Source organism: Camarhynchus parvulus, chromosome 3 (genome assembly GCF_901933205.1).
Source record: "Camarhynchus parvulus chromosome 3, STF_HiC, whole genome shotgun sequence".
In the NCBI taxonomy this organism is placed as follows: Eukaryota; Metazoa; Chordata; class Aves; order Passeriformes; family Thraupidae; genus Camarhynchus; species Camarhynchus parvulus.
Genome location: NC_044573.1, coordinates 25,236,711 through 25,259,667, shown reverse-complemented (window position 1 = coordinate 25,259,667; position 22,957 = coordinate 25,236,711). Strand labels below are relative to the sequence as shown.

General features: G+C 34.8%; 1 protein-coding gene across 1 annotated transcript in view; it reads left to right on the top strand.

The window, feature by feature from the left end:
• Positions 1-22,957, top strand: part of LRPPRC (leucine rich pentatricopeptide repeat containing) — an 86,789-nt gene that overhangs the window by 24,304 nt on the left and 39,528 nt on the right. The window contains exons 14-23 of the mRNA XM_030944504.1: positions 2,976-3,045; positions 6,172-6,199; positions 8,446-8,503; positions 9,636-9,742; positions 9,956-10,033; positions 10,360-10,413; positions 11,134-11,247; positions 12,432-12,562; positions 13,980-14,065; positions 15,701-15,905. Of these exons, the coding sequence (XP_030800364.1) occupies positions 2,976-3,045; positions 6,172-6,199; positions 8,446-8,503; positions 9,636-9,742; positions 9,956-10,033; positions 10,360-10,413; positions 11,134-11,247; positions 12,432-12,562; positions 13,980-14,065; positions 15,701-15,905 (931 nt within the window). The remainder of the gene's footprint in view (positions 1-2,975; positions 3,046-6,171; positions 6,200-8,445; positions 8,504-9,635; positions 9,743-9,955; positions 10,034-10,359; positions 10,414-11,133; positions 11,248-12,431; positions 12,563-13,979; positions 14,066-15,700; positions 15,906-22,957) is intronic.

The window sequence follows — 22,957 nt, the reverse complement described above, 5'->3', positions numbered from 1 at the left end:
TTGCAAATAGCAGCTTTACTGTGATTGTGACAGGAACGTGACACTCTTGTACTTGGAGAGCTTAAGCAAAGAGTTCGTTTTCCACAAAGCCTGTGAGATGCTTGGTACTGGGATTGCTGTTGTTTGCAGCATCAATGATTATAGAAAGTGAGGAATGACACAGCTCTGAAGTACTACAGAGTTACTCATAAAGGAACCAGCTTTAAAGATCTGATGGTCACTGACATTAACCTGAGGGTGTTCTGCTGATCTTTTGGTCATGGAAGTTGTGTATAAATGTGATTGGTTAATTAGGCATTGAATTGTAGCATATTTAAGAGGTTTCTCCAAAGACTGTTCTGATGCTCAGTGCTTGCAAATGTTAATTTGTGTCATTGACTGAATGTACAGGATGGGATAATTGGCTTGGTTAAGTAAGAATGTGATTCTCTTCAAAATTTAAATAAATAGTTTTTATATTACTAGTATACTGATATATTAATAAAATGCCTAAACTTGGGCTAAATCTGATACAGAAAAATCTCTTTGTAAGCAACAGTTTTATTTGTTCCAGTCTCAGAGAAAAGCCTAAGCAGATGCTTGCTGTGGTTGTCTTTAACTGTTTTATTTAACAAATACAGAAATAAGTCTATATACCATGACTCTGGGAAGCTGTTGTGTTACAGATGAGAAAATTGAGTAGTTACTAATCAGTGATTTGATTTTGGTATTGGAGAGTTATCAATTAGTGAATCCTCAAGATTCACCCTAAGTTTGGTTTGGTTTTATTACAAAAGAAAACCAAAAAGCATGAACCCAGCCATTGACCTATAAAATTTAAGTACCTAAAAAGAAACTGACATTTTTTTCAAAGGAGGACTGTTTATTAACAACAATGAAATCTCTTCTGGAATATGAAATAGTTGGGGGGATTTTTTTTCTTCATGAAAATGTAGACCACTCCTTTCATTCTGGTTAACTGAAACAGGCTGGCTTTAATGTGTTACAAGACACAAATACTTGTATGCCTGGTATATTATATATATATATCTATATATATCTACATATCTATATCTATATATATATATCTATCTCAGAAGTATGACACAGGCACATAGAGTAAGTTGAATTCTGTCTTACTGTCACAAAATTAGTATCACTTAGTATATTATTTAGCCATTGTCTGTGAGTTGAATTTAAATCTTTCAGTGGTATTTCTATTTACAAAGACCAGGGTTAATAATTCATAGAGACATATCAAATTTCTTTGAACTTGAGCTTTAAAGGAAGCTACTCCCTAAATAGTTTACCAAGCTGAAATGAATGCTAGTAAATCTAATTAGCACCTATGTGATGATAAGGCACAGATATTAAACAGCTGATTTTTTTTTTTTTTTGACTTGTCTCCTTTTGCAGTATTACAAAGAGGGAAAAATAGATGCAGTATGGAAAATAGTTTGAGATTGTCTCATCAGTGTAGTCAGAGGAGGCAAAGGTTGGTTATTAATGCTGGCTGCTATCTAGGTGTATTGATTCAGCTTCTCATGCCTTATAATGTATAGATTTGTGCTACTGACAAGATGAAAACTCCGAAGCATCAGCTGAGGAATCTGGGCACATAAGGCAGTGTACATGAGAGCCGCTTTTTCCCTTTATCATGCCATTCCATTCCACTTCATTGTCAGCCCCTTGATTTTCTCAGACTTGTTTGTTGCTAAGGAAACCAGGTTGCCGATTGTCAGCAGCAGCTGAGCATACTAAGATGCTTTTCTGCTGGCTTTTTTATGAGCAAAAAGTTTAATATACTGCTGGAGGAGAATTGGTATTGAGGGTGTCTCGAAACCAAGTTTACCTGAGGTTTTCAAACAAAAAGAAATATTCCAGCATTTAAAGCTAGAGTTAGACTAAGGAAGTGCTCTTAGCATGTTCTTGTCTTTGACTTCCCAGGTTCCTTTAGAGCTGGTGTTTTTATTTTGGTTGTCTTCTACCATATTGCAGCCCTTGCTGAAAGGGCCCTGTGCAGTCAGGTTTTTACAGCAGTTAATTCCATTGTGGTACTGAAGTGAGATGATGATAACTTCATACAGGAAATAAATGCACCCACTACTGCATTTTTTTTCTTTGCTGGTCTGCGGTGCTGGAGTGAGAGACAGCAATTCTACAGGAAGAAGGTAGAATGCTATGGAATATTTAGTCAAGAAATGATGTAAAGATGAGGACGTGAATCATAACTGTAAATTACCTTCAGGGACACCTAATTTTAAGTGATTTTGCAGTTTCCTTTGTGTTCAAATATTATTCTGTATAACAACATACAGAACTGTGTGTTTGTCTCTTTTTTTCCCCCTTAGATTTAATTTAATTCAGTGGATAGCGCTTTACATGGAACTACTTTTTCTTTCTTGTCAGGGAATTTATACTAGTGGAAGCAAACACTTAAGGAAGTGTTGTGCCATTGATTTTTGCTTGGATTTTTAACATTTTATTTTTATTATTATTTAAAAAATAAAAGGCTAAAATTTAAAACCTATTTTAAGGTAGGTGTTCAGTCTGAAACAATTAGCAAACCATTTGCCTTCAGTGGATTTTTTTTGTTCCAGCACTAGTATCTCAGGTTTTCTTGATTAGTATTGTTTGAGGTTTGTCTGACTTTTTGGAATTGTTCTTGTACTTTCTTTAGAAAGATGCTTTATGCAATTAATAATTATTATAAAAAGTTAATTTATTAACTATTGACATTAAAGGAAATGTAGAGGGAAAACTTCTTACTCTCTGAATATTTGATTGCTTTTGAAATGGATCAGATTTAGAGCTGATAAAAACAAGACTGTTTCAAACACTTGGACATTTTAAATCTTGGTTTATAAATGTTTGCCAGTGTTTAGTAAACTATCAAAATAGCTTTTCAAGTGGTGGTTTATTTACATGATCTTCTCAGTTGCAGTTCAGGGATTTTTTTGACAATGACTATTGAGAAACATTTCTTTCATTTCCAGTGTCTTCAGCAAACACACCTGCTATAGATAATCGTCTGTTTAGAAACAGCCTCTTTATGGGTTTTAAAAGGTAAGGTTGTTATATGAATACTTTTTTTCCTGTGTAACAAAGTTCCCTCTCTCTTTTGTCTTGTTGAACACAAGTCTGGGTAGTCTTTTGTCCCCTTCTCCATGTTTTAAAAGTAGCATTCCAGGTGTAGTAGGAGATACTGTTGTTCCTCCCTGCTCTCCTCATTTTCCTTGACTCTGCTATGTATGAGCATACATACACTTGAAACATTATATGTAGTAGATGAAAAAGAATTTCGTTATTCTTTGTTCTGTGCTATGTTCCCATATATAAACTTATGGTAGTAAACATTTAAGGGTTTATCTTTATTCACTTTTTTTTTTTTAATAAACAGCTGTGCTACTGTAAAATTTCCCTAAAGATTATCACTATTAGCCAGTAAAGTAATAGGGTGCTTGATGGAGATGAAATACCTGTAGGAGCATGGCTTATTCTGCTGCATCTGCTAACTTTCTGTGCCCTCTGGGTTAATATGGTTCCTGAACACTGACATGTAACACCTGGTTCTGAGCTACATTGCCAGGACTTTGTGTTCTCAGTCATATGGTCCTGTTCTGCCAGGAAGGTTCCCTGTGTATTTGCAAGATTGTCTTAAGCTTCTGCAAGTAGATGTGAATTAGCAAGCACTTCTATCATGCACTGCTTGCCCCAGTCAAATGTTTAGGACTGGGAATGTAGGGTTTTTTTCAGCATACCTACCCTTCAGGGAACAAGAGAAGTCACCTAATATTACTCAGGACCAGGGTTTGAAGGTTGATTTTGTTATTTCTTGGAATTTTGGGATGAGTATGAAGTAGAACTGTTTTTGGTTGGATATTAGTAAAACGTAACAGGTGAATATGACCAAAATAGTTTCCTAGTAAATTGTGCGTTCAATCTAGCTGGTCCTGTTGTATCATAGGAAAAGGAGGAGATAAAGCAAACCAGTGTTGAAATTTGGTTTCTTAGCTAGGCCCTAGCTGGCCTTGGCATCCAAGGGATCGGTGAAATAATATTTTAGATCCAGTAGGAGTATATTGCTATATCTTTAATAGTCAGCTCCAGAATCATCTGTTTCAGATGTATTAATTAAAGTAACAGATTTTCTAAACACATTTTCTCTCTATAAGTATAGATAAATATCCAGCTGAAGTAGGATTTTCACTAGAAAGCAAACCATGCCAATGTTTACCACCCACAACCAACACTAGGCTGAAATATCCCTGCCACGGGGAAACTGTGCAGGTGTGCAGAATGTGATTTAAAGTATCTTTAAAATGTCATCATCTTGCTAGCAAACTAGTTGCTAAATATTATAGTCTGCTCAAGTGAAACAGTTACTTTCCTCATAGTGGGAACAATTCCTGCTGTTCTGATTACATCAGTTATTGGACATCTGGGCTAAAAGCTCAAAATTCTGGTAGAAATTAAGGTTAGGGGTCTTTTGATGTGATTTTTTGGGGGGGGATGGGGTGGTGGTGGTTTTTTTCACTTTTTATTTCAGCTTTCATTGCCACTTTTAAGTATGTCATAAGTTTTGTTTATCTGTTTGATATTTTTCTTTTGTTTGCCTTTCTTGCTACCTGGTTTCAGACACTTGTGTTCAAGGTCACCTGTGCTCAGATTTTACCCTTACATTATTTCTGAAAGCATACCCACTCATGTTGCCTTTTCTGTTTTAAACTTTAATGGCTATAACAGCCTGAGCATGAAATTTGAGGGTATGATAGGAGAGAAGAAAGAATATTTGTAAGTTTTGTAAAGACCACAGCAAAATTTTATGGCTAAATGCAGGTGTTGAGTGTTCAAATGAACAAAGTTCAGGATTGGAGTGCAAAAGTACAGGGTAGGGATGCCAGGGACATGTGAACAATGTCTGTGGCAGACTACTTTATGGATTTCTGGTGAAACTGCTCTTTTCTAGTAACTGCTTCAAAGTATTCCCATTCTATTTGCCTGATGTTCCATTACTATTTCAGAGTCAAGTACTTTAGGAAATTGATGCATTTGATATCTGCAGTTCATTGTCATGCTGTCAGTGGTGGAGTGAGTTCACCCAACAAAGCTTAACTAACCTCACAGATGGCATTTTCTTTTCTTTCTGTGTGGACCTGCATTTGACTCATTTTCAAATACAAGTGGCAGTTGCACAGAAGGAACAAATGTTTCATAAGCTTGAACTTCCTAAATAAAATCTTAAATTTCTGTGAATGCATTCAAGTTTTTGTGCATCTCTTCAGACTGACATCCTACTTTCCTCTAATGAGATTTACAGGAAGATCATGTAACAAGTTTTTGTTTTCTTACCTGTGCCTGTATTAATGCTGTTTTATAGTTGTCCAAAACTTACAATTCTTGAAAACCTATAGCTTCTAATGAGAATTTTGAAGTTCTGTGAATTACAGGAAAATGTCAGGTTTTTAATACTTGAGACAGCTGGTTTACATTAAGATGTCAGGGGTTTTATACTTTGGTGAACTGGTTGACGTGATTTTTGTTGTAACCTCATGATGTACAGAGAATGTTCTTCTTCAAGTTCTGTTTCAATCTATGAGGGGAGAAACTCTTATGTTTTGTTTTCTACTTTTTAAAATGTTGTGTTTCTCTCACTATAATGACCATTATACCTTAAGAGATTTTGATTACTTTCTTTTTTTGCATAGAATAAATGCATTAAGAGCTGCCTGTAGTTATCTTGGTGTGTAAAAGGTCTAATGCACAGGAGAGTTAGATTTTTTTTTCCCTAGCAAATTCGATGTATCAAATGCTTTCTATGTAAAGTGCAGCTTGAGTGAAACTTATTTTCTTGAAATGCTAAATAGAGAAGTATAAAACAAAAAAAATACAATTAGGATATGTTAAAAAATTGAACTAAGACCAAAACTAAAACACTTTCTAGTCATAAGTGATCTATTCAGCATGTTGGATTGTTTTAAGTTTTTTAGCAGAAATTATGAGCATATTGAGTATAGGAAAAAAGCCCTAAAGTTATTCTGTACGAAATTGGTTTAAACAGTATGTGGCAATTATTGTATTTTAATTTCATCTAAATAAAATCTTCAGCGTTAATGTTCTGTGTTGTTTTAAAGAAAGCTACAAGAGTAAAATAATTTTGTTGCTTTTGTTATCCTTTGCTGCCCTCTTCAGCTCAGATGATGTACATCTGTGGAGCAAGGTAAGTGGAGATAAAACTGTAAATAAGATCAAGATTCTTTAGGTATTGCATGTTTATGGTGCATTATTGTAAATCTGAATTCTGAGACTGAAAATGGTAGACCAGCTAATTTGAGCAAGACTTCTGTCAGTGGCAGATCAGACAAGTGTATCAAACTGAGTTTTCAAATCAGACAGTTAAGTGGAATTGTGGAAAATCAAGTGTGGTATTACCATGTAATTTAGCTTATTCTACTGCAGTTTCTAGATCAGTGTAGTTAATGCTGAAGGTGGTTGTAGCTTCTGGACCACCGTCTGCCATGGTTGTGCTGTCAGGCATCAATTCACTTTCCTGCCCTGCTTAAACTTTCTCCCTGTCCTCACGCTGGTGCTAACAAAATTGTAAGACAGACTTAGTTTTTCAGAGTTTCTGTTATATCACTTAAAGCATCAAAGTCAAAGCCAGATAAGAGAAATTACCTGGATGAACTTCAAGGGAAATTACTGATCATCTTGCCTGACCCTGCATTAGGGCTACATTAGAAAGACACTGCAATATAACTTGGTTGTTACATTTTACACAGTATTCGAATAGGGGAGATGTTGGGAGATGCTGCTTTGGATGTGGTTTCAGAATTTGGGAAGGGATACACTGTGTTTTTTATTGTTATTCCTCAGGACTGTAACTGCTGATTAATAAAAGTACATTTTAGATTTCACAAATAAATCTTGGCATGAAATGGAACTTGAGGTTTCGAAAGTCTCTTGTTCAATGATTTGCATAAAATCAGTTCAGGATTTTTTTTACATTTTATTACCTTTTACTGCTATGTGATGATTCTGGTGAAGAGGGTATTTTGTCTGCTGCCTTTCTTCTTCCTTTTTTGCATTTTAAAGAAAAGGGAGAGCAGGGAAAGAAAAAAAGGGGATCTCTTATTGGTCCCATTATGAAAATAATTTTGAAGGACAGAGAGCTGAAGTAATAGTGGTCTGCATGTGAAGTAATATCTAGAGTTAATTTTGTTCTTCATCACAATGGAAGAAAAATTTTGTTGTCTTGCACTAAGTTTAAGAGTAAATACATGCATTGAACTTCTAAAATAAGAAATGCTAACTTGGAAGTAAATAGACACTTAGAAACAGAAATAATATTACACATTTTTTCTGTAATTCATCGCTTTTAGTATTCTCATATTTGATTCAGAAGAACTGTTATGACTTCCTTTGATTTTATTGCAGTGTGTATAGATTTGTCATAGGAAGACGAGGGGAAAAGGGCAGAAAAAAGCTGTAGTTTCACTGTGAACAGTGTCCATGGTGTTGGTAGAAAAGTAATAGATAAGATATTCAGGTGCACATTTGGTATTTTCTGTCTTTATTTATCCATTTTCATCAACAACTGAAGGTGAAGGTTCTTTTTCTTTTGTCATTACTTAAAACACAGCACTTTGGCAGTGAGAATGCATCTCCTTCTGTTTTCTTTGACATTGTATTCTAGAATCATGGGAGATAAAACAAAAATTCTTGAAGCACAATTTCAGTTTTTAACTGAGGGTTTAATTCATAGAAATTATTTTATTTCCTTAAGAAGAGTCAAATGATTTTTAAAGTGATGTTGTTTGGGTTAAAGTATTTGTAGGTAAGATGTGGGGGGCTTTTGGGTAAATTATTCTTTTCTTTCAGAGTAGGTAAAATCTATATCTTTGGTTTGCGTGATGAATCAAACGAGTGCTAAATATAGTTGTAATTAATTTTTATGAACACATGTTCTGTCGTTCAAAATTGCACTTATTTACAACAGCTTATTTACAACTAGCTGCACTAGTTACCTTAACTCTACCAGAGCATGATAAATGTTCCTTTATTATTTTTTTGCATTTGCTTCTTTCAGATATAAAAAATAAGAAGCTTTTTAGGACAATTTCAGCCTTTCAATAAATTGGAACATAATTGTAGCATCTTCAGGAGTGACACACATTAAGCAGTGTCTTAGGATAGCTATCTTCCTAAGAAGATATATAAACAGAATACTAGTGTTCCCTGTCTTAATGCTATACCTCAGAAAGCATTTCTGTTGCAATATTTTTTCAAGAAAACCCTATTATTTACAAAAAAACCCCTTTGTGTTTCTTAGGGAATGACTATGATGTGGTAAAGAATAATACTTTAACAGAGAGATGCTTTATTATTTTGAGAATTCAATTTCAGGTACTATTTGTCCTTGCTTACTGCTTTTGGCTGCAATGTACGATTATTCTGTCTCACCAGATAACAGAAGTGTTGTACAAGGATGAACGTTATTGCCTGACGCCTCCAGGACCAACTGGTAGAGTTTCAATTTCTGTGATTGTAACTTATCCACAAATCCCTTCTTCTGTGTAATGATGGGTTTGAGGGATTACAACAGTAAACACTGATTGCTTCTTTTTGAAAGTGAAATTTGAAAACATGTTGGGTAAAATCCTGATTCAAATAATCAGGGTATAGTCTGTGAGATCCACAAGTTACTTTTTTTTTTTTAGAATGATAAACAAATGTTACTGATAATGATTTATTTTTCTAAATTTACAGATCAAAATGGAGAAGGAATACAGTATCAGTGCTTAAATACTTTTTTAAAAAGCAGTTTTTCAACCTATTTTTACATTTAATAGTAAAGGTACTGATTTTGTGAGGCAAAATGGTACTTAATATCCCAAATCTTCTAGCTTGAAATAAATATACTTTTTTTGTTTAATATGTTTTTTAAAAAAAGTGTTGATTTTTTCCGCTCCTTTCAGAGCTAGAGGGGCAAGGAGGTATGGGGACAGCTAACCTTTAAGAAGGCAGTACTTGATACTCTTCCTGTTCTGGGAAGAGCTACAGAGCCCCACATATTTTTGCACTGCATAGATAAGAAACTTAGAATAATTTGATGAAATCTGTTCATCTTAATTTTCATTGGCTAATAGGCAGTTTCTTCAGTGTTACTTGCTCGAATGGTTAAAATATTTTTGTATGCTTTTATATTAAAATTACAAAACTTAATGTAGCTTGGTAATGGAATATAATGGGTAAAATGTACAGAATAAATATGCAAAGTGTTAGAAATCTGTTTTTTCTTTTGAGCAGTGACAAAATATTTGTGGCAACTATTTGGGGTAGCAGGCAGGAAAGGGGGGGAAGGCCTTGGGCAGTACCACTTCTGTCACACGGTAGTGGAAAAAAATAGATTGAAGTAAGATTCTCTACTGAAAAGCTGTCACTAGGTCTGAAAATAATTAATATTCCTTTCACTCACCAGTTAGATATGTGCTCCCAAACCACATAATCTCTATGCCTCAGTGATCATTGTTGCCATTTCAGAGCCTCTCATCAGGGTGACATCTCACACCAAAATGATTTCTTATAAATTAATCTTGATAACATGACAGTCTCGGTAATTTTAGTGGAATGCTTTCTCTTGTTTTTTTCCACAGAAGCTGTTGGCTATTTTCTTTATCACTTGATTGACAGCATGAGTGACTCAGAGGTACAGGCCAAGGAGGAGCGTTTGAGACAATACTTCCATCAGCTGAAGAAGATGGTACCATTTCATTTTTTGCTACATAATGCCTGTCCTGCCTGACATGTATCTATTAGGTTTGAAATTGCTGCTTTTAAGTACAACCAGACCACTTCTCAATGACATGCAAGAGCTGGAGACTTGAATTACGTCTGAGATAATTTCTGTTAGACAAATTTCAGTTTGGTTCTGTTTCAAAACTCATATATTTTTTTTCCCCACCTCTTGGTACAGAATATAGTTATCCCTACCAGCCACTACAGCGGCATTTGCAGACTGCTGGACTCCTCTCAAGTTCCTGAATTAATTAAGGTCTGTGGTTCTATAGCAATTACTTTGGATCTAAAAAAATCTCTGAATATATTCTCCTTTGCAAAATAAATATCTTCATGCAGTGATTTTATGTAAGCCTTTTAACCTTTCTGTGATTTTGCACGGTTGTAGCTGGTTTCATTTCTAATGTGAAAGGGATACATTTAATAAGTGCTGTTTCAAGTCAGTGTAATGATGCTGCAGAACACAGCTTTTTTTACCATTGCTATTATATAATTACCTCGAACCTTTTGAGTACAATATGCTTACTTAGAGATTGAACTTTGGGGGAGATCAGTGATATTTTTTGTCTTACTGAATTTCAGGATGTAAGGTTACTGTGTCATAAACCATCCCCGTCTACAGACAACATTCCAGAAGTAAGTAAATTCACAGATAGCTGTGCTTATTCTTACTGTAATAATACTGTTTGGATATAGGGTTTAGAGGAAGTGTAATCACTGGCTTTCAGGTCACGGAAGTATATTAACGTTATTTAAATCTACCATTTGAAGTTCAGAGGTTACTTTCCAGAGTATGAGTAAAGGCTATCCAGATTTTCATATAGACCTGATACTTGACCTTGGAGTTGGCTGAGGTCTCATGCCTCAGTTTCCCTGCCTGTTAGATATTTTTTTGAAAGTTCTAGTTAGTTAACAGTAGTGGTGTGAGGCTTAATTCATGCTTGTAAATTACAGTGATCCACTTGAGTGGCAGGAACCATATAAATCCATACTGCTTCTAATGGTCGAGTGTCAAGTCTTTACATTTCTGATCTGAGCAAAGTGGAGATGGAAAAAGAAACAGCCTTGTGTTCCCTACTTCTCTGAACACAAAGAGAACTGAGTGCAAGAGAAATAGTAATGTTGACCTTTGTAGATATGTGACTTAATGTTGGGGTTTTTTTTTACTGTATTCTGACTCAAGTCTTCAATTAGTATGTACTATTTAAACAGATAAAAGCACCTTAAATGATTAAAAAATTTCTTCGAGTATGAAAGAAAAGGATTATTTTGTCTGTCTTTTATTAAAGTGATCCGACAAGTTGCTCAGGGAAGGGTGTTTTCACAATTGACGTTCTTTCTGTTACCTCCATTTAGAGTGCTAAATCTGACGTGTCTGCTTTGGAGAAGAAACTAGAAAAGCGAAAAGCTGAAAACCAGCCTATTACAGATGTCTTGAAACAACTCATACATGCTCTTTGTGAAGAAGAGGTATCTTAAGCAATGCAGAGATAATTGGAAACACATAGCTATATTTTTAAAGGGGCATAAATGACTGTTATGGGAAGACACATTTAAGCAAAGACAAGTGCAGTGCTTCAGGTTTCATGGTTTGATGCTTATAAATCAAACATAAGTGCAAAAAGCAATTAAATCAAAAGGTTAACTAATTTCAGCAACACCTTGAATGGCATGTTTTGGGGTTGCTGAAGTTTGTTTACAATAATCTGCAAAGTGAATGATAGTAACAGCTGTGATAGGTTTATCATACATGCCAAATGTCCTTTCAAGCCATGGCTCCGGTCTCTTATATCTAGATTGTCAAGCAACTGATACATGCACTAGTCATTTGCAATTCAAATATTACTAGGTTGTTAATGCAGGGATTGAAATTCCATTTTCCTGCAGGAGGAAAGCTCTTCTGAGATAAAGGGTCTCTTGCCTTCATTCGGCAGGCGTCCAGCTGTAGTTTACATTCATTTAGTGTGTGTCTGTAATTTGTGGGGTATCACCACACTTTTGTTCGGTTTCTTGTTCAGTATGATCCTGCCTATAAAGCTGGATCTATAGGAGCAGTAACAGTTGTGCAGGTGATAGCACAATATTCTCTGCTGCTATGAGCACAATTTAGAAACAGTTGAGTATCTCGGCTGTGTATCTCTACAATTTTGCATATGAAATAAGCCTAGATGCAAGCACCATTGCAAGTTCAAAGTGGTCAAATGTATGAATAAGAATTTATAGAAAAATAAGCTTTATATGGAATTAATAAGTAGTTTCTTATTCTTTAGAAAGTAGTGTTGTAATGTGTTTGGCCGTGTACCAGGTGAAAATGGTTATGAATTCCAAATAAATAAGAACTATTTTAGAATATGGGTTAATCAGTTTCATTATTGGGATGAAAAAAAAAAGACGTCTCTTACATTAAAAAATGCAAGAAATATAAATGCAAAGCAAGAAATTTTATTTAGAAGTCTATTCTCAAATTAATGTAAAAGGTGTTCTACAAGAATAATATTAAATTTCCTAAAAATTACAGCACTGTGTTTTTGTATGTGATCCTACACTACTAAAAGCACTAAAGCAGTCATATAACTGCATACTGAATGTATAAGATTCATAATGTCAGATTGACTTTTCCTCTCGTTCACATCTTTGCTTTGTTCCTTTTTTAGAATATGCAAAAAGCCCTTGAAGTGAAAGCCAAATACGAACCGGACATGGTTGTCGGTGGCTATGCAGCCTTAATAAATTTGTGCTGTCGACATGATAATGTAGAAGAGGCAATGAACCTGAAAGAAAAAGTGTAAGTACACCGGCACTGAAACATGTCACAGAGATTTATGCTGATACACAGACCTTGTTGAATTAAGTAGGTTGAGTATTAACCCCCTCATCCATTTTTAATTAGTTTTCCCCAACAATGTATGTGCATTTAAAACAGTCATGGGTGTGGTTTTCGGAAACAAAAAATTTGCTTTGTGTAATTGAACATTAAAAGCAGCTACTTTGTGTGGTCAGTAATCTCATTTTATTTTTATTTTGAAAAAGGCAGATTGCAACATAAGATGTTTTATTTTTATTTTAAACGTGCATAGCATCTAAATGGAATTTTGGCTTAATTTACAGTTAAAGATGGGCACCTGTATTGTGTGTTACAAAGCACCTAGAATGTGTTTAGAGTGTGGAACACCTGTATTGTTTTTAGAATAGCAGTGTTTGAGTAGTGTTACTTTAAGACTGTCAACAAGCATTCTGTCTTAAATTTTTATATTCAGTTCTTTGAAACTTGGCAGTAAAAGTTAGCTCCAAGCTAAAACATGCCACACATGACTTAGCCCAGAGCAAATTCTTACAGATGATCCTTTTATTTGTCCCTTTCTTTTTTCCCCTCAAAAGGCTCCTTTTGGTCTGGTGTGTAGTGAATTGAAAAAAAGTTATGTGACTTTCAGGGTCTCTCTCTCACATACACCCACAAAGTACTTGCTTAGGTTTTTATTAGGTTTGCAGGCAGGTGCTCATTATACCTTGCTAGTGTTAGAAATTATGTGAAATGATTGAGCTGTGAATATAAAGAATTTTGCCACTCTACAAATAAGGGTTGTGTATTGGCTTTGACTGCAGTTCTGCTCTCACGTAGTCCCCCGTGTGAGTTTGCAGGAAGTGAAATTCTGCTGGAGTTTCACTGCAGTAACACATTTTTACTGACATGTCTCAAGAGTAGCCTCATACTGCACAAAGGGTCTCTTTGGATTGTTATACAAAGAAACAACGGTGAAGGAATTAACTTTTAGTACTTCCAGAGAAAAGAAACAATGTATAGCAGAAACTTCAAAATAGTGGCTTTTAACTTAGGCAAATAGTTTCAGTCTCTCTGTCAAAAAGAATATAGCCCTGTTCCAGTCATCTGCACTGTTTTCTTCCCTGGCTTGTGAAAAAAAACCCCTATTTTATGCCATAACTACCAGATAATTAAACCGTCTGACTCTTTCTCAGAAACATAACCTTTGGCTTTTGAGGTGGGAAGGTGCATGGATCATATTTTTAAATCATGTTCTAATGATGCATCTTTTCAATTCTATCAGATTTTTCCTTTAAGACTTGCTATCATTTTTAGCTCTTAGTGCTGTTGCTGTGTTATGTACTTTTAAAAATAAATCTTTAAGCAGAAGCTATAAAATGTGAGCCTCTGTTGATAAAATTCTTAATGCTTTAATTTTCAGCTTCCCTAAGAATTCACCTGTTGCTCTTGACAGTGGAAAGTATGTAGCACTGATAGAAGTCTTAGAAAAGCACGGTAGACTGGAAGGTAATCCATTTGCTTTCATTGTGTGTGTCTGCTATATAATAAAGGTATCTTGCCTCGAGAATAAAAATGTGACTTGATATTAATGGTATATCATGTCCTGAAAAGTGCTTGAACATTTTGCATACAAATTTGCATGTGAATTCAACCAGAGATGCTTGGACAGTGCAGGCCATTAGTTTTAATGGATTGGCAAGCTTGTCATTTACATTTGCACAGCTCAGTGCTTTTTGCATTTCTGCAGCTAGTTTTTATTAGCATTGCTGTTTGGATTGAGTTTGAAGATCATGACTTATGGCACAAATTGCGTATGTGCCTAGACTAATGGCTTTGTTTTTGCTTAAGAAGGTCTGAAGGCTGAACATAAAACCTATAAACATAACCCTCTCATAAGAGCCAAGTACTGCAAAAAAAAAATTAACTTTTCATAAAGTATATATTTTTCTTACTATTCTTTTTTGTGTTTGCTATTGAATTTTATATTCAATCTGTAAACTGCCTGGAAATTTTGACTTTTTAATGGGTGTTCTACAAACTGCATATTTCATATTTCTAGATGTTTGCATTAAGCTGTTCGCTCTTGGATTTTTGTAATTTAGTCTAATATAATTCTGTGGCTTACATGGTTTGGTTGATCTTTAAAAAGAACTCTAGACTGTCATTAGCTTTAAAAGATGATTCTGAATATTGAGTTCCATGATTTTGTAGAGTAACAACTACACTAACACTATAAAACATGGTCTAAGCCTAGACACAAAATATAATGATTTTATTTAAAGCATTGTAAAATATAACAAAAAAGCTAATACAGTTTTTTTCATGTAAGGTCTTCCTTTGAAATTTGTCTTGACCTTTTATTAAGCTTACTGTCAGAAAAATAATAAACAAAGATGATGTTGTCCAAATCATAATAAATCAGATCATGTCCAGCTCTACATTAAGCAGTTTGAAAATATGAGCTTGCTTTTAAGACTATAAATTTCCCTCAGAAAATAAAATAATTCAGAAATGTAGCCAAATGTAAAGTGGTCAAAACATTCTGTCTATGCAGTAATTAAGAACATTATAAAAATGCACTTATTCCATATACAAAAATGTTTGTTTCCGCCTTACTAATGAAGCTTAATGAACCTAATGTTTTAACATGCAGTCTGTTAGAAAGCTTTCATTGGCTCTCCTTGGCTAATTAGTATCGACACAGCAAACAGGCCCTATCGGTATCAGACCATTAGTCTGGCTGTATATACAGTGTAAACATATCTTTATTATCTGGCCTCGTGACAAGCCATCTGCTGAAGAAACAATGGAGTGATTTAGCAGATGTTAGCATTGAACGATAAAAGCATCCATTTAGTAGAATCTTGCAGCTATAGGGCAGGCTGTACAGGGTTATGTGGTGCAGAGTGGGCACACAGTTCCTATCTATAATTTGTAGTCAAAGTTGCAGGAAAATGATAAAACCATGCTATTGTGGATTTATAATTGTAGTCTCGTTTAGAAATGCAAGTAGTAATTAACTTGAAATCGGCATTATACACCAGAATTTACATTCCTGCTGGGTTTGAAATGCTGTTTTAATAGCAGTTTGTTTTCCCTACATGAAATTACCTAAGGGTCTTTTGTGTTGTTTCATTGTAGATGCTATTAACATTCTAACGGAGATGAAAGAGAAGGATGTTCCTATCTCAGGCAGAACAGTTGCATCTTTTCTCCGCATTCTTAATGCCGCTGCCACGCGAGGTGAAGTTGAAACAGTGAATCGATTACATGACACCATTGCAAACCTGGGCTTGGTGCGCACTGCTGCCCTTCATGCCCCTCTGATTACAGTTCACCTTGAAAAGTAAGCTATGCTTGGGCTTCAGATGAACCAAGTTATGATATTTATATGTGTTCTGTGACCTGTGTACGCAATTCACAGCTGCACATACGTGTCTGGAAGTGCTCACGCACGTGCAATTACTGAAGTGATCTTAGAGCAGTAATGAACAAATATATTTTCTTCATTTAGCTAAGTCTGTTTTCATCAGCTAGACATCATGTCATGATCTCTGGGAACAGCAGCTGTGTTTTACGGGCACATCAGAGATGAAGTGGCTATATGTTGGAATATGCTTATGAATTAGTTTGTTCTAAAGTCTGTTTGACAAGATAGCTATTGAGAGCATGATAGGTGCAGTCTCAGCTCTTGTGGTTAAGTGGAACATGTTTTCACATCAAAACAGCATTATTTTGCTGTGCCTTCCAGTGTATCTCAGGTGAGTTGCAGGGTGGTTGTTGAATACTGAAGTATTTTTAATTCATGTAATTCAAATAATTTGGTATCATTGCAAGTAGACTGCTGTGTTTCTGAATTTAAAATTCAAAGCAAATACTGTCTGGTCTGTTATGTTTAAGGGATTTTGCCAATATATACTTGTGGTACCATTTATTAGAGAAAAGGAATTTTGTACAGGCATTCTGTTGGGAAGTATCTTTAATTCCATGTGAATTATTCCTTTGCATAAGTTTTCATTATGATGTGTAGGATATTTGAATTAACATGCATATGAATTTTATAATAATTTCCTTTTAAAATTAAGGAAAGAGTCGCTTTTCCTTTACCACATGCACAATCCTTTTATTATTCTTTTGTGCGTCACTTCTGTAGTTCCTGGATTTTCAACACTTGTAGCTAGAGTTTATGAATCAATTTCTTAAGATTTGGTTCATGTAAACAAAATGTTATTGGCATAAATATAATATCTATGAAATAAATGATTTTTCATATTATCATATAAGTCAGCCATGTAGGAGCTTTTAGTTCTTGTAGGTATTCTGGGTATGCAAGTTTTGTATAACATTTCTGTATTGGAAATTCTTGAACAAAAGCTAACTCTTGGTAGATGCGTGCACATTCTCTTTTAAAAACAGTGTTTTAGTAAGTGGTCAACAGTTGAGAATATAGTGTACATCTTCTCAGTCAGTGACTCTGCCTTGGTTGCATCACAAGCCAGGCAGATGTTTATGAAAGTAATTTAACTGCAATCATATGTAACTAATGTGTCGGAAAAATATCTGATATGCTTTGCAGTGTGCATAAGAGCAGCTGCATTTTGCATAATTGCTTTATGCACATTGACATGCAAGTTGTTCCTGGTGCTACTTCAGCTCTTTTCACTTGAGATGTAGTGTATGATGGTGTAGGTAAAGGTGTGATCATGTGCAGATGAAGAGGGGTACAGTAATGAGTGTTATTTTATTTTGATTCCACTGGGTTTTTTTGGATTATAAGTTTTTGGGAAAACTTTATAAAAAGTTGGAGTTTTTTTAATTGATAAAGGAACTTTTGATGAGACTAGATTCATGAAGGAAAAAGTAGTTCCAGACTTTGGAATTGTATGGCTTGAAGTCATTGATCCTCAACTGTAGAGGTGCCAATATAATTCATATGTATAAATAAAATGGAAAGTAATACAATTTCTTATGGATTTTTACCTGCTTATGGGTGGAGAGACTGCATCTTCTCTGATGGTAGACAGAATTTGGAAGGTTTTTTCCTGCATAATTTGCTTAGGAGGAATAACTGCATTTTCACCGGGCTGTTTGTTTTTTGGCAAGGGGGAGGTGTTGTGGTTTGGGGTTTGTTTGTTTTTCTGAGAAATGCTAAGAGTATTTTGAAAGTTATGAGGGACTGAAAAAAGTGTTAGTAATTTCTTTCAGTAGTAGTGCTTATTGTTTGCCATCCTACAGCTCAAGTATCATGCTGAAATGTTGTCATTTAGGTGATCAGCGTGCCTCTGAAATAAGTTCTGGGATATTTTAAAATGTTCCACAGTAGTGGTTATACTGATGTTTTGTTTTCTTAATTTATTTCAAATTTTTTAATTGCTTATAAAGGAATCTGTGATTCACTTTTGAAGATTTCAACAATTACAGGTATAAAATGTTTTCATCCACCCTTTTCTTCCAGTCCTGAATATTCTTAAATTCTTGTTAAGTTCTAGTGCAAGTTAAAAGTTTCTTACAGAGCATGGAAAAGAAAAAAAGTATTGGTGTTGAACAGCATAACTTTACAAAAGCCAGCATTCTAGTAGAATAGACATTTTGTCTTCAATATTCTGAGAAGTATTTAACTGAAGTAACTAGAGAAAGAACCCATGCTTACCTTGCAGTTTTTCTGACACTGAGTAAGGGAACTATCCCCCTGCATTAAATTTTCTGATTTTTATTTATGACCTTGAACAGTTTCTCAAGATGGGAAAATCACATTAAAAATTGAGACAGTCCATATGATCTTGGTCTATCATATATTGTGATAAACCTTTCTTGGATTGTGTGACAAAAATCTGTAGGTATATAAAGAACTTGTACTTTGTCTTAAAAGATGTCTTACTTTTGACCTGGTTCTTCCACCTGCTGATAATTAGAAAAACTTGTGATACCTACACCATGTAAAAATTAAGATTTTTAAGGATTGTAGTTTTGGCTTAAGTAGTCTACAAACTCACCTTTGAGAAAAGAAACAAACAAAAAAAAACTTTCAGGTTTGAAGTTTACTAATTCCTGATATAAGAAGTGCTCTTAAGCAGAGCGAAGAAAATTTGCAGGTAAACTATGAAAGCATTATATTACAGACCATATGAGTAAATTATTTTGTAGTTTTAAGTCAGGGAACACAAGCTGTTAATACCTCTATCTTAAATGATAAAAAGGCTATAGTTGGATTGTTTTTCTTTAAAAATGGTGAGCGTATTTTAACACAGCATTGTCCAATAGAGCATTGTGTGCTCATTTGTCATTAATCTCATATAAACCCATTTTGATTAGTTTCTTATGTAGCAGACAGAGCATGAATGCAGTGCCTTGACAATTTTCTTTCTGTTGTTTTCATGGAGTTAAAATTACCTGTGATTCTTTTTGAGATCACTCTGCAGCACTTGCAAGCTATATGTCTTTTATATGCACTTGTAAAAACAGGCATCTTTGTAAATTAAGTGGTATTTTTATATCTCTAATGTCTCTAGCAGGGAGAGGTTTTTTCCCAATTTTTTTAGCGGCTTTATTTCAAATATTGTATTAAAACTCCTTATGTGTTGCTATGAAATTAGGGATGTTTGGCTCTCTTACTCCATTATTGCAATTAGGAATTTAGCATCATCAGTGGCAAAGGACAAAAGTGTCTCATTTGCCCTATGGGGACAGGACAGTGATAAGATGATTTTTCGTCAAGGATCATTGGGTCGTAATTAAGTTACATTCATGGCTATTGCTTTTTGAAGGATGATTGGTAAATGACAGGCTTCATGTGCTTGCTATGGACAGTGTTCACTAGGGTTTTTTCTCCCTCTGTCAGAAAATCCTGTTGAGTCTGATAATGTAAATGTGGCATTTTATTCTGAACAAAAGAGCAGGGAAATGAGCTATCTTGTCTAATCATTCAGTTGTTTAACACCGACTTCCAGTTTAGACTCAATTGGCTGGAAAGCACTTGACATGTGAAGTTAGTGCTGTTCCGAACGCATGTTTGAGTAAATTTTAAAGTAAGTGACAGCTAAATTGTACCTAGGGAAATTACAAAGCCTTCAACACAGTTAATTTTTTGGGGAGGATTAGTTGTAATTGCAACACCAGTCTCCTTGAAGATTCCTTAGTACAGCCAATGAACAGAAACACATTTAGCTCTTTCAAGAGCCTGTACTCTTTGTACAGAATAATTTTTGTAAAGCTGATTGTACCTTGCTGAATTGACTTCCCTCTACACTAACATCTGCTTCAGATTTGTAGAGAGGGATTTGTTTTACCAGGCTGCCCTCCACCCCCACCCCAGAGAGTCCCTTTTTTCTTTTTACCTCTCTAGCGATTTCAGGTTTGAGAGCTTTTCAATCAGTAAACCCCTTAGGTAAATTGCCACTTCACTAAAGCTTTATGCATAATGTTGCAGCACTTCATTCCAATTAAAATCAATATTTGGAGTCTTATTTTTATCAGGCAGACTCTCTGGTTGGGAAAGTTGTTTATTACAAGTAAAAGGGTTAGATTTAGTGCTACATTCTTTAAGCAAGAGGGGAGTGGCTTGTTGAAAGAGAGGGGGGCTGAAATATTGGGGAATGCTATAGCCAGTCCTGCCACAGTGTATCCTGCAAACCTTCCACTTCCTGAGTAATTTTGGCTCTTCAGATAGCTTTGCGTGATTGAAATTGCCCACACAAATATTTTGGAAGATTGGACCATAATACCTTGGACTTCATAGCCATTCTAAACAGAAAAGAATCAAAATACTTGGTGTCTTAACCTGAACTTCAGCTGGAAAATAATGCCAAAATAGGACTCTCCTGGGGCTGCATAAAGGCCAAGCAGAATGCGCTCGTGGCTGAGGTTTCTTCTGTCATTCAAAAATAGTAGTGTATCTTCTTTTTTAAAAGAGCAAGTTTCAAAGTGCCAGAAAAATACACCTAATCTTTAAGTGGAACAGGTCTTAGTCTTGAACAGATAATATTTGTGAGTGACTTAAAGCTGTAGTATCTGGCCAACTCAAAATGAAGCATAGATCGTCTGTGTTCACGCTTTAAATACTGTTTATTCCAAACTGATGCTGGAAATACGATTTTTCCAACATGGCTATGAATATATGGGCTTTTTTTTCCCCTTTTGACTAGAACCATATTAATGAAATAGTAATTTTAGACGAGGCTTTTAATGTCTTAGAGTAATAAGTATCCTTTGGGAAGATAAAAGGGTGTTTGACATGCATAACTTCTCACAAAAAGACTCCCAAATACTTTCAAAGGTACAGCTGTTTGTTAGTTTAAAATCATTCTGTCTAAATAGCATTTTCTTAAATGTAGAAATTCTCTTTTGTGCAGCTCTTTGTATTGTAATTCTTTCAAGAAACACATTAAAATGTTATGTCTGCTTGAAATTTGAAGCCTACAGTGAGTTTCTTATTTTTCATTTTCTAAAAGGACTGTAAAAACTGCATACGAAAGTTGCTGCTGGTACTTACTTGGAATTAACTGCAGTTTGTGACAGTTAAAAAACACTGCAGATTGCTAAATCATAGGAGCTCAAGTACAGGCATAAACTTGATAATATCAAGTTGAAACTTCTCTATGTTTTTTTGTTTTATATTTGTCTTTGCCAGTTTTAGTATTCATATGTTCTATAAACCCTATTCTCTGGTAAACTGTGGATGACTGGTTGGTTGATTAAATGCAACTGAACAAATATATCTGATTTTAGTAGATTAAAAACAGTTGTAACAATACATCAGTGTGTAAGATACAGTACTCCTTAAGCACAAACTTACTCAGCCCCTTTGAGCAGTATGTCCCAGTAACTAGTACAATATTTCAATTTATTTTTGTCTCAGGTCTTTGCTGACTTTTTTTCTCTGCATGTGCAGTATTAATGCCTTCAGAAGTATATATGTAGAGACTAGAAAACTGTTAATGCCACTGCTTGAATGACATTGCAAATATTCATTCATTTATTGATAGCTTTGACCTAAAAACAGTCACTTTAATCCTTTAGGAATACAGCCGAGACAATACTATAACTGTTTGAGCATCAGTCTGAAAAGCTAGATTTATCACTGAAAACTTTAATTTGAATGTATAAATGTTGTTGTGCCTCCTTAGAAATTGAGCAGTTTTCTGTAAAACTGTTTTTTTTCTAGATGTTAACTGAACTTGCATCTAAAGCAGGAGAAAAATACTGATTATATAAATCTTTATATCTGACTATGGTAACTACCATAGTATTTCGCTTTTATGACAGTAATCTAGCCTGCAACACTACTTGCAGTTTTGAAATTAACCTGTAATTTAGTCTTCACCCCAAATGACAAAAATTCAAATGACTCCATGGGGTGCCAGAAGATGCACTGTAAACAGGGCTCAGTAAGGGGGATAAGGTAGAAATCCATCATCTTAGGTTCTTTTAAAGAATGCCAGTATTACTGAATAAAATTAATTCTTCTTCTGTGTTTTACTGTTAAATTTAAAAAAAATATTAGCCTACATAATGATAGTAGTACATGGTAGTTTAGTTAGTTATTCTTTGAAAAAGCAAAATCTGTGCTGTGCAAGAAGTGCAGTGTGAGGAGAGGAACATCTGAATTGGGCTTGTTTTAACAGTAATGTCTTGATTTGTTAAGGTTTTGTTGGTGAAAAATAACATTTACATCATGCTTGGGAATGTAGCTTTGGGAATGTTAAATCATTATTTCAAGTCAGCCTTTCAGCTGCTGTTGTTAAGTGATTTTTAAATTATTTTTTTTCCTTTAGTAACTTACATCACCCGTATCAAATAAGGCTCTTGAAATCTAAAATGCAGTCTCACTGACTGCCTGGTTACTTACATTTTGTGTGTGTGGTCTTGGTTTGTTTCAGCTTAAACCTTATCCTTCAAAGAATAAGTTGACCTATTGTTTTACCAGTGTTTCTGTGGTTGTCCTTGGTTGTTTCTGGTATTTTTGCTTTGTTTTGTTTCAAGATTGGGTTGTAATCCTTCGAAAAAAAGGTCTGCAGCAGATGATTAAGTACAGTTAGTTACACAGTATTGAAGGTTTTGTATTTGTTGTTACTGTGATTGTTTTTATGACTTTCCAGTTTTACATTTTAATTATGTATACTTCTGAAGGTTTTAATAGTGTGTACATAGGGGAAAATTCAGTGAAAGATTGAGGTACCAAAATGGAAATATTCTCTGTGTTGCTTCTACTTGCTGCTCAAAGGCTCCTGAGAAAATGCATTTAATGCCATCTTGTACGCTTACTTACCTTTACATGGATTTAGCTCTAGTGCCATGTCTGACTTGGATAGGCCAGCATAAAACACATTTTGGTACCACACTATGTTGTTGAATTAACTGCAAAAATTGTATTTTTTAAAGTAGAAAATACTGTTGTATTCC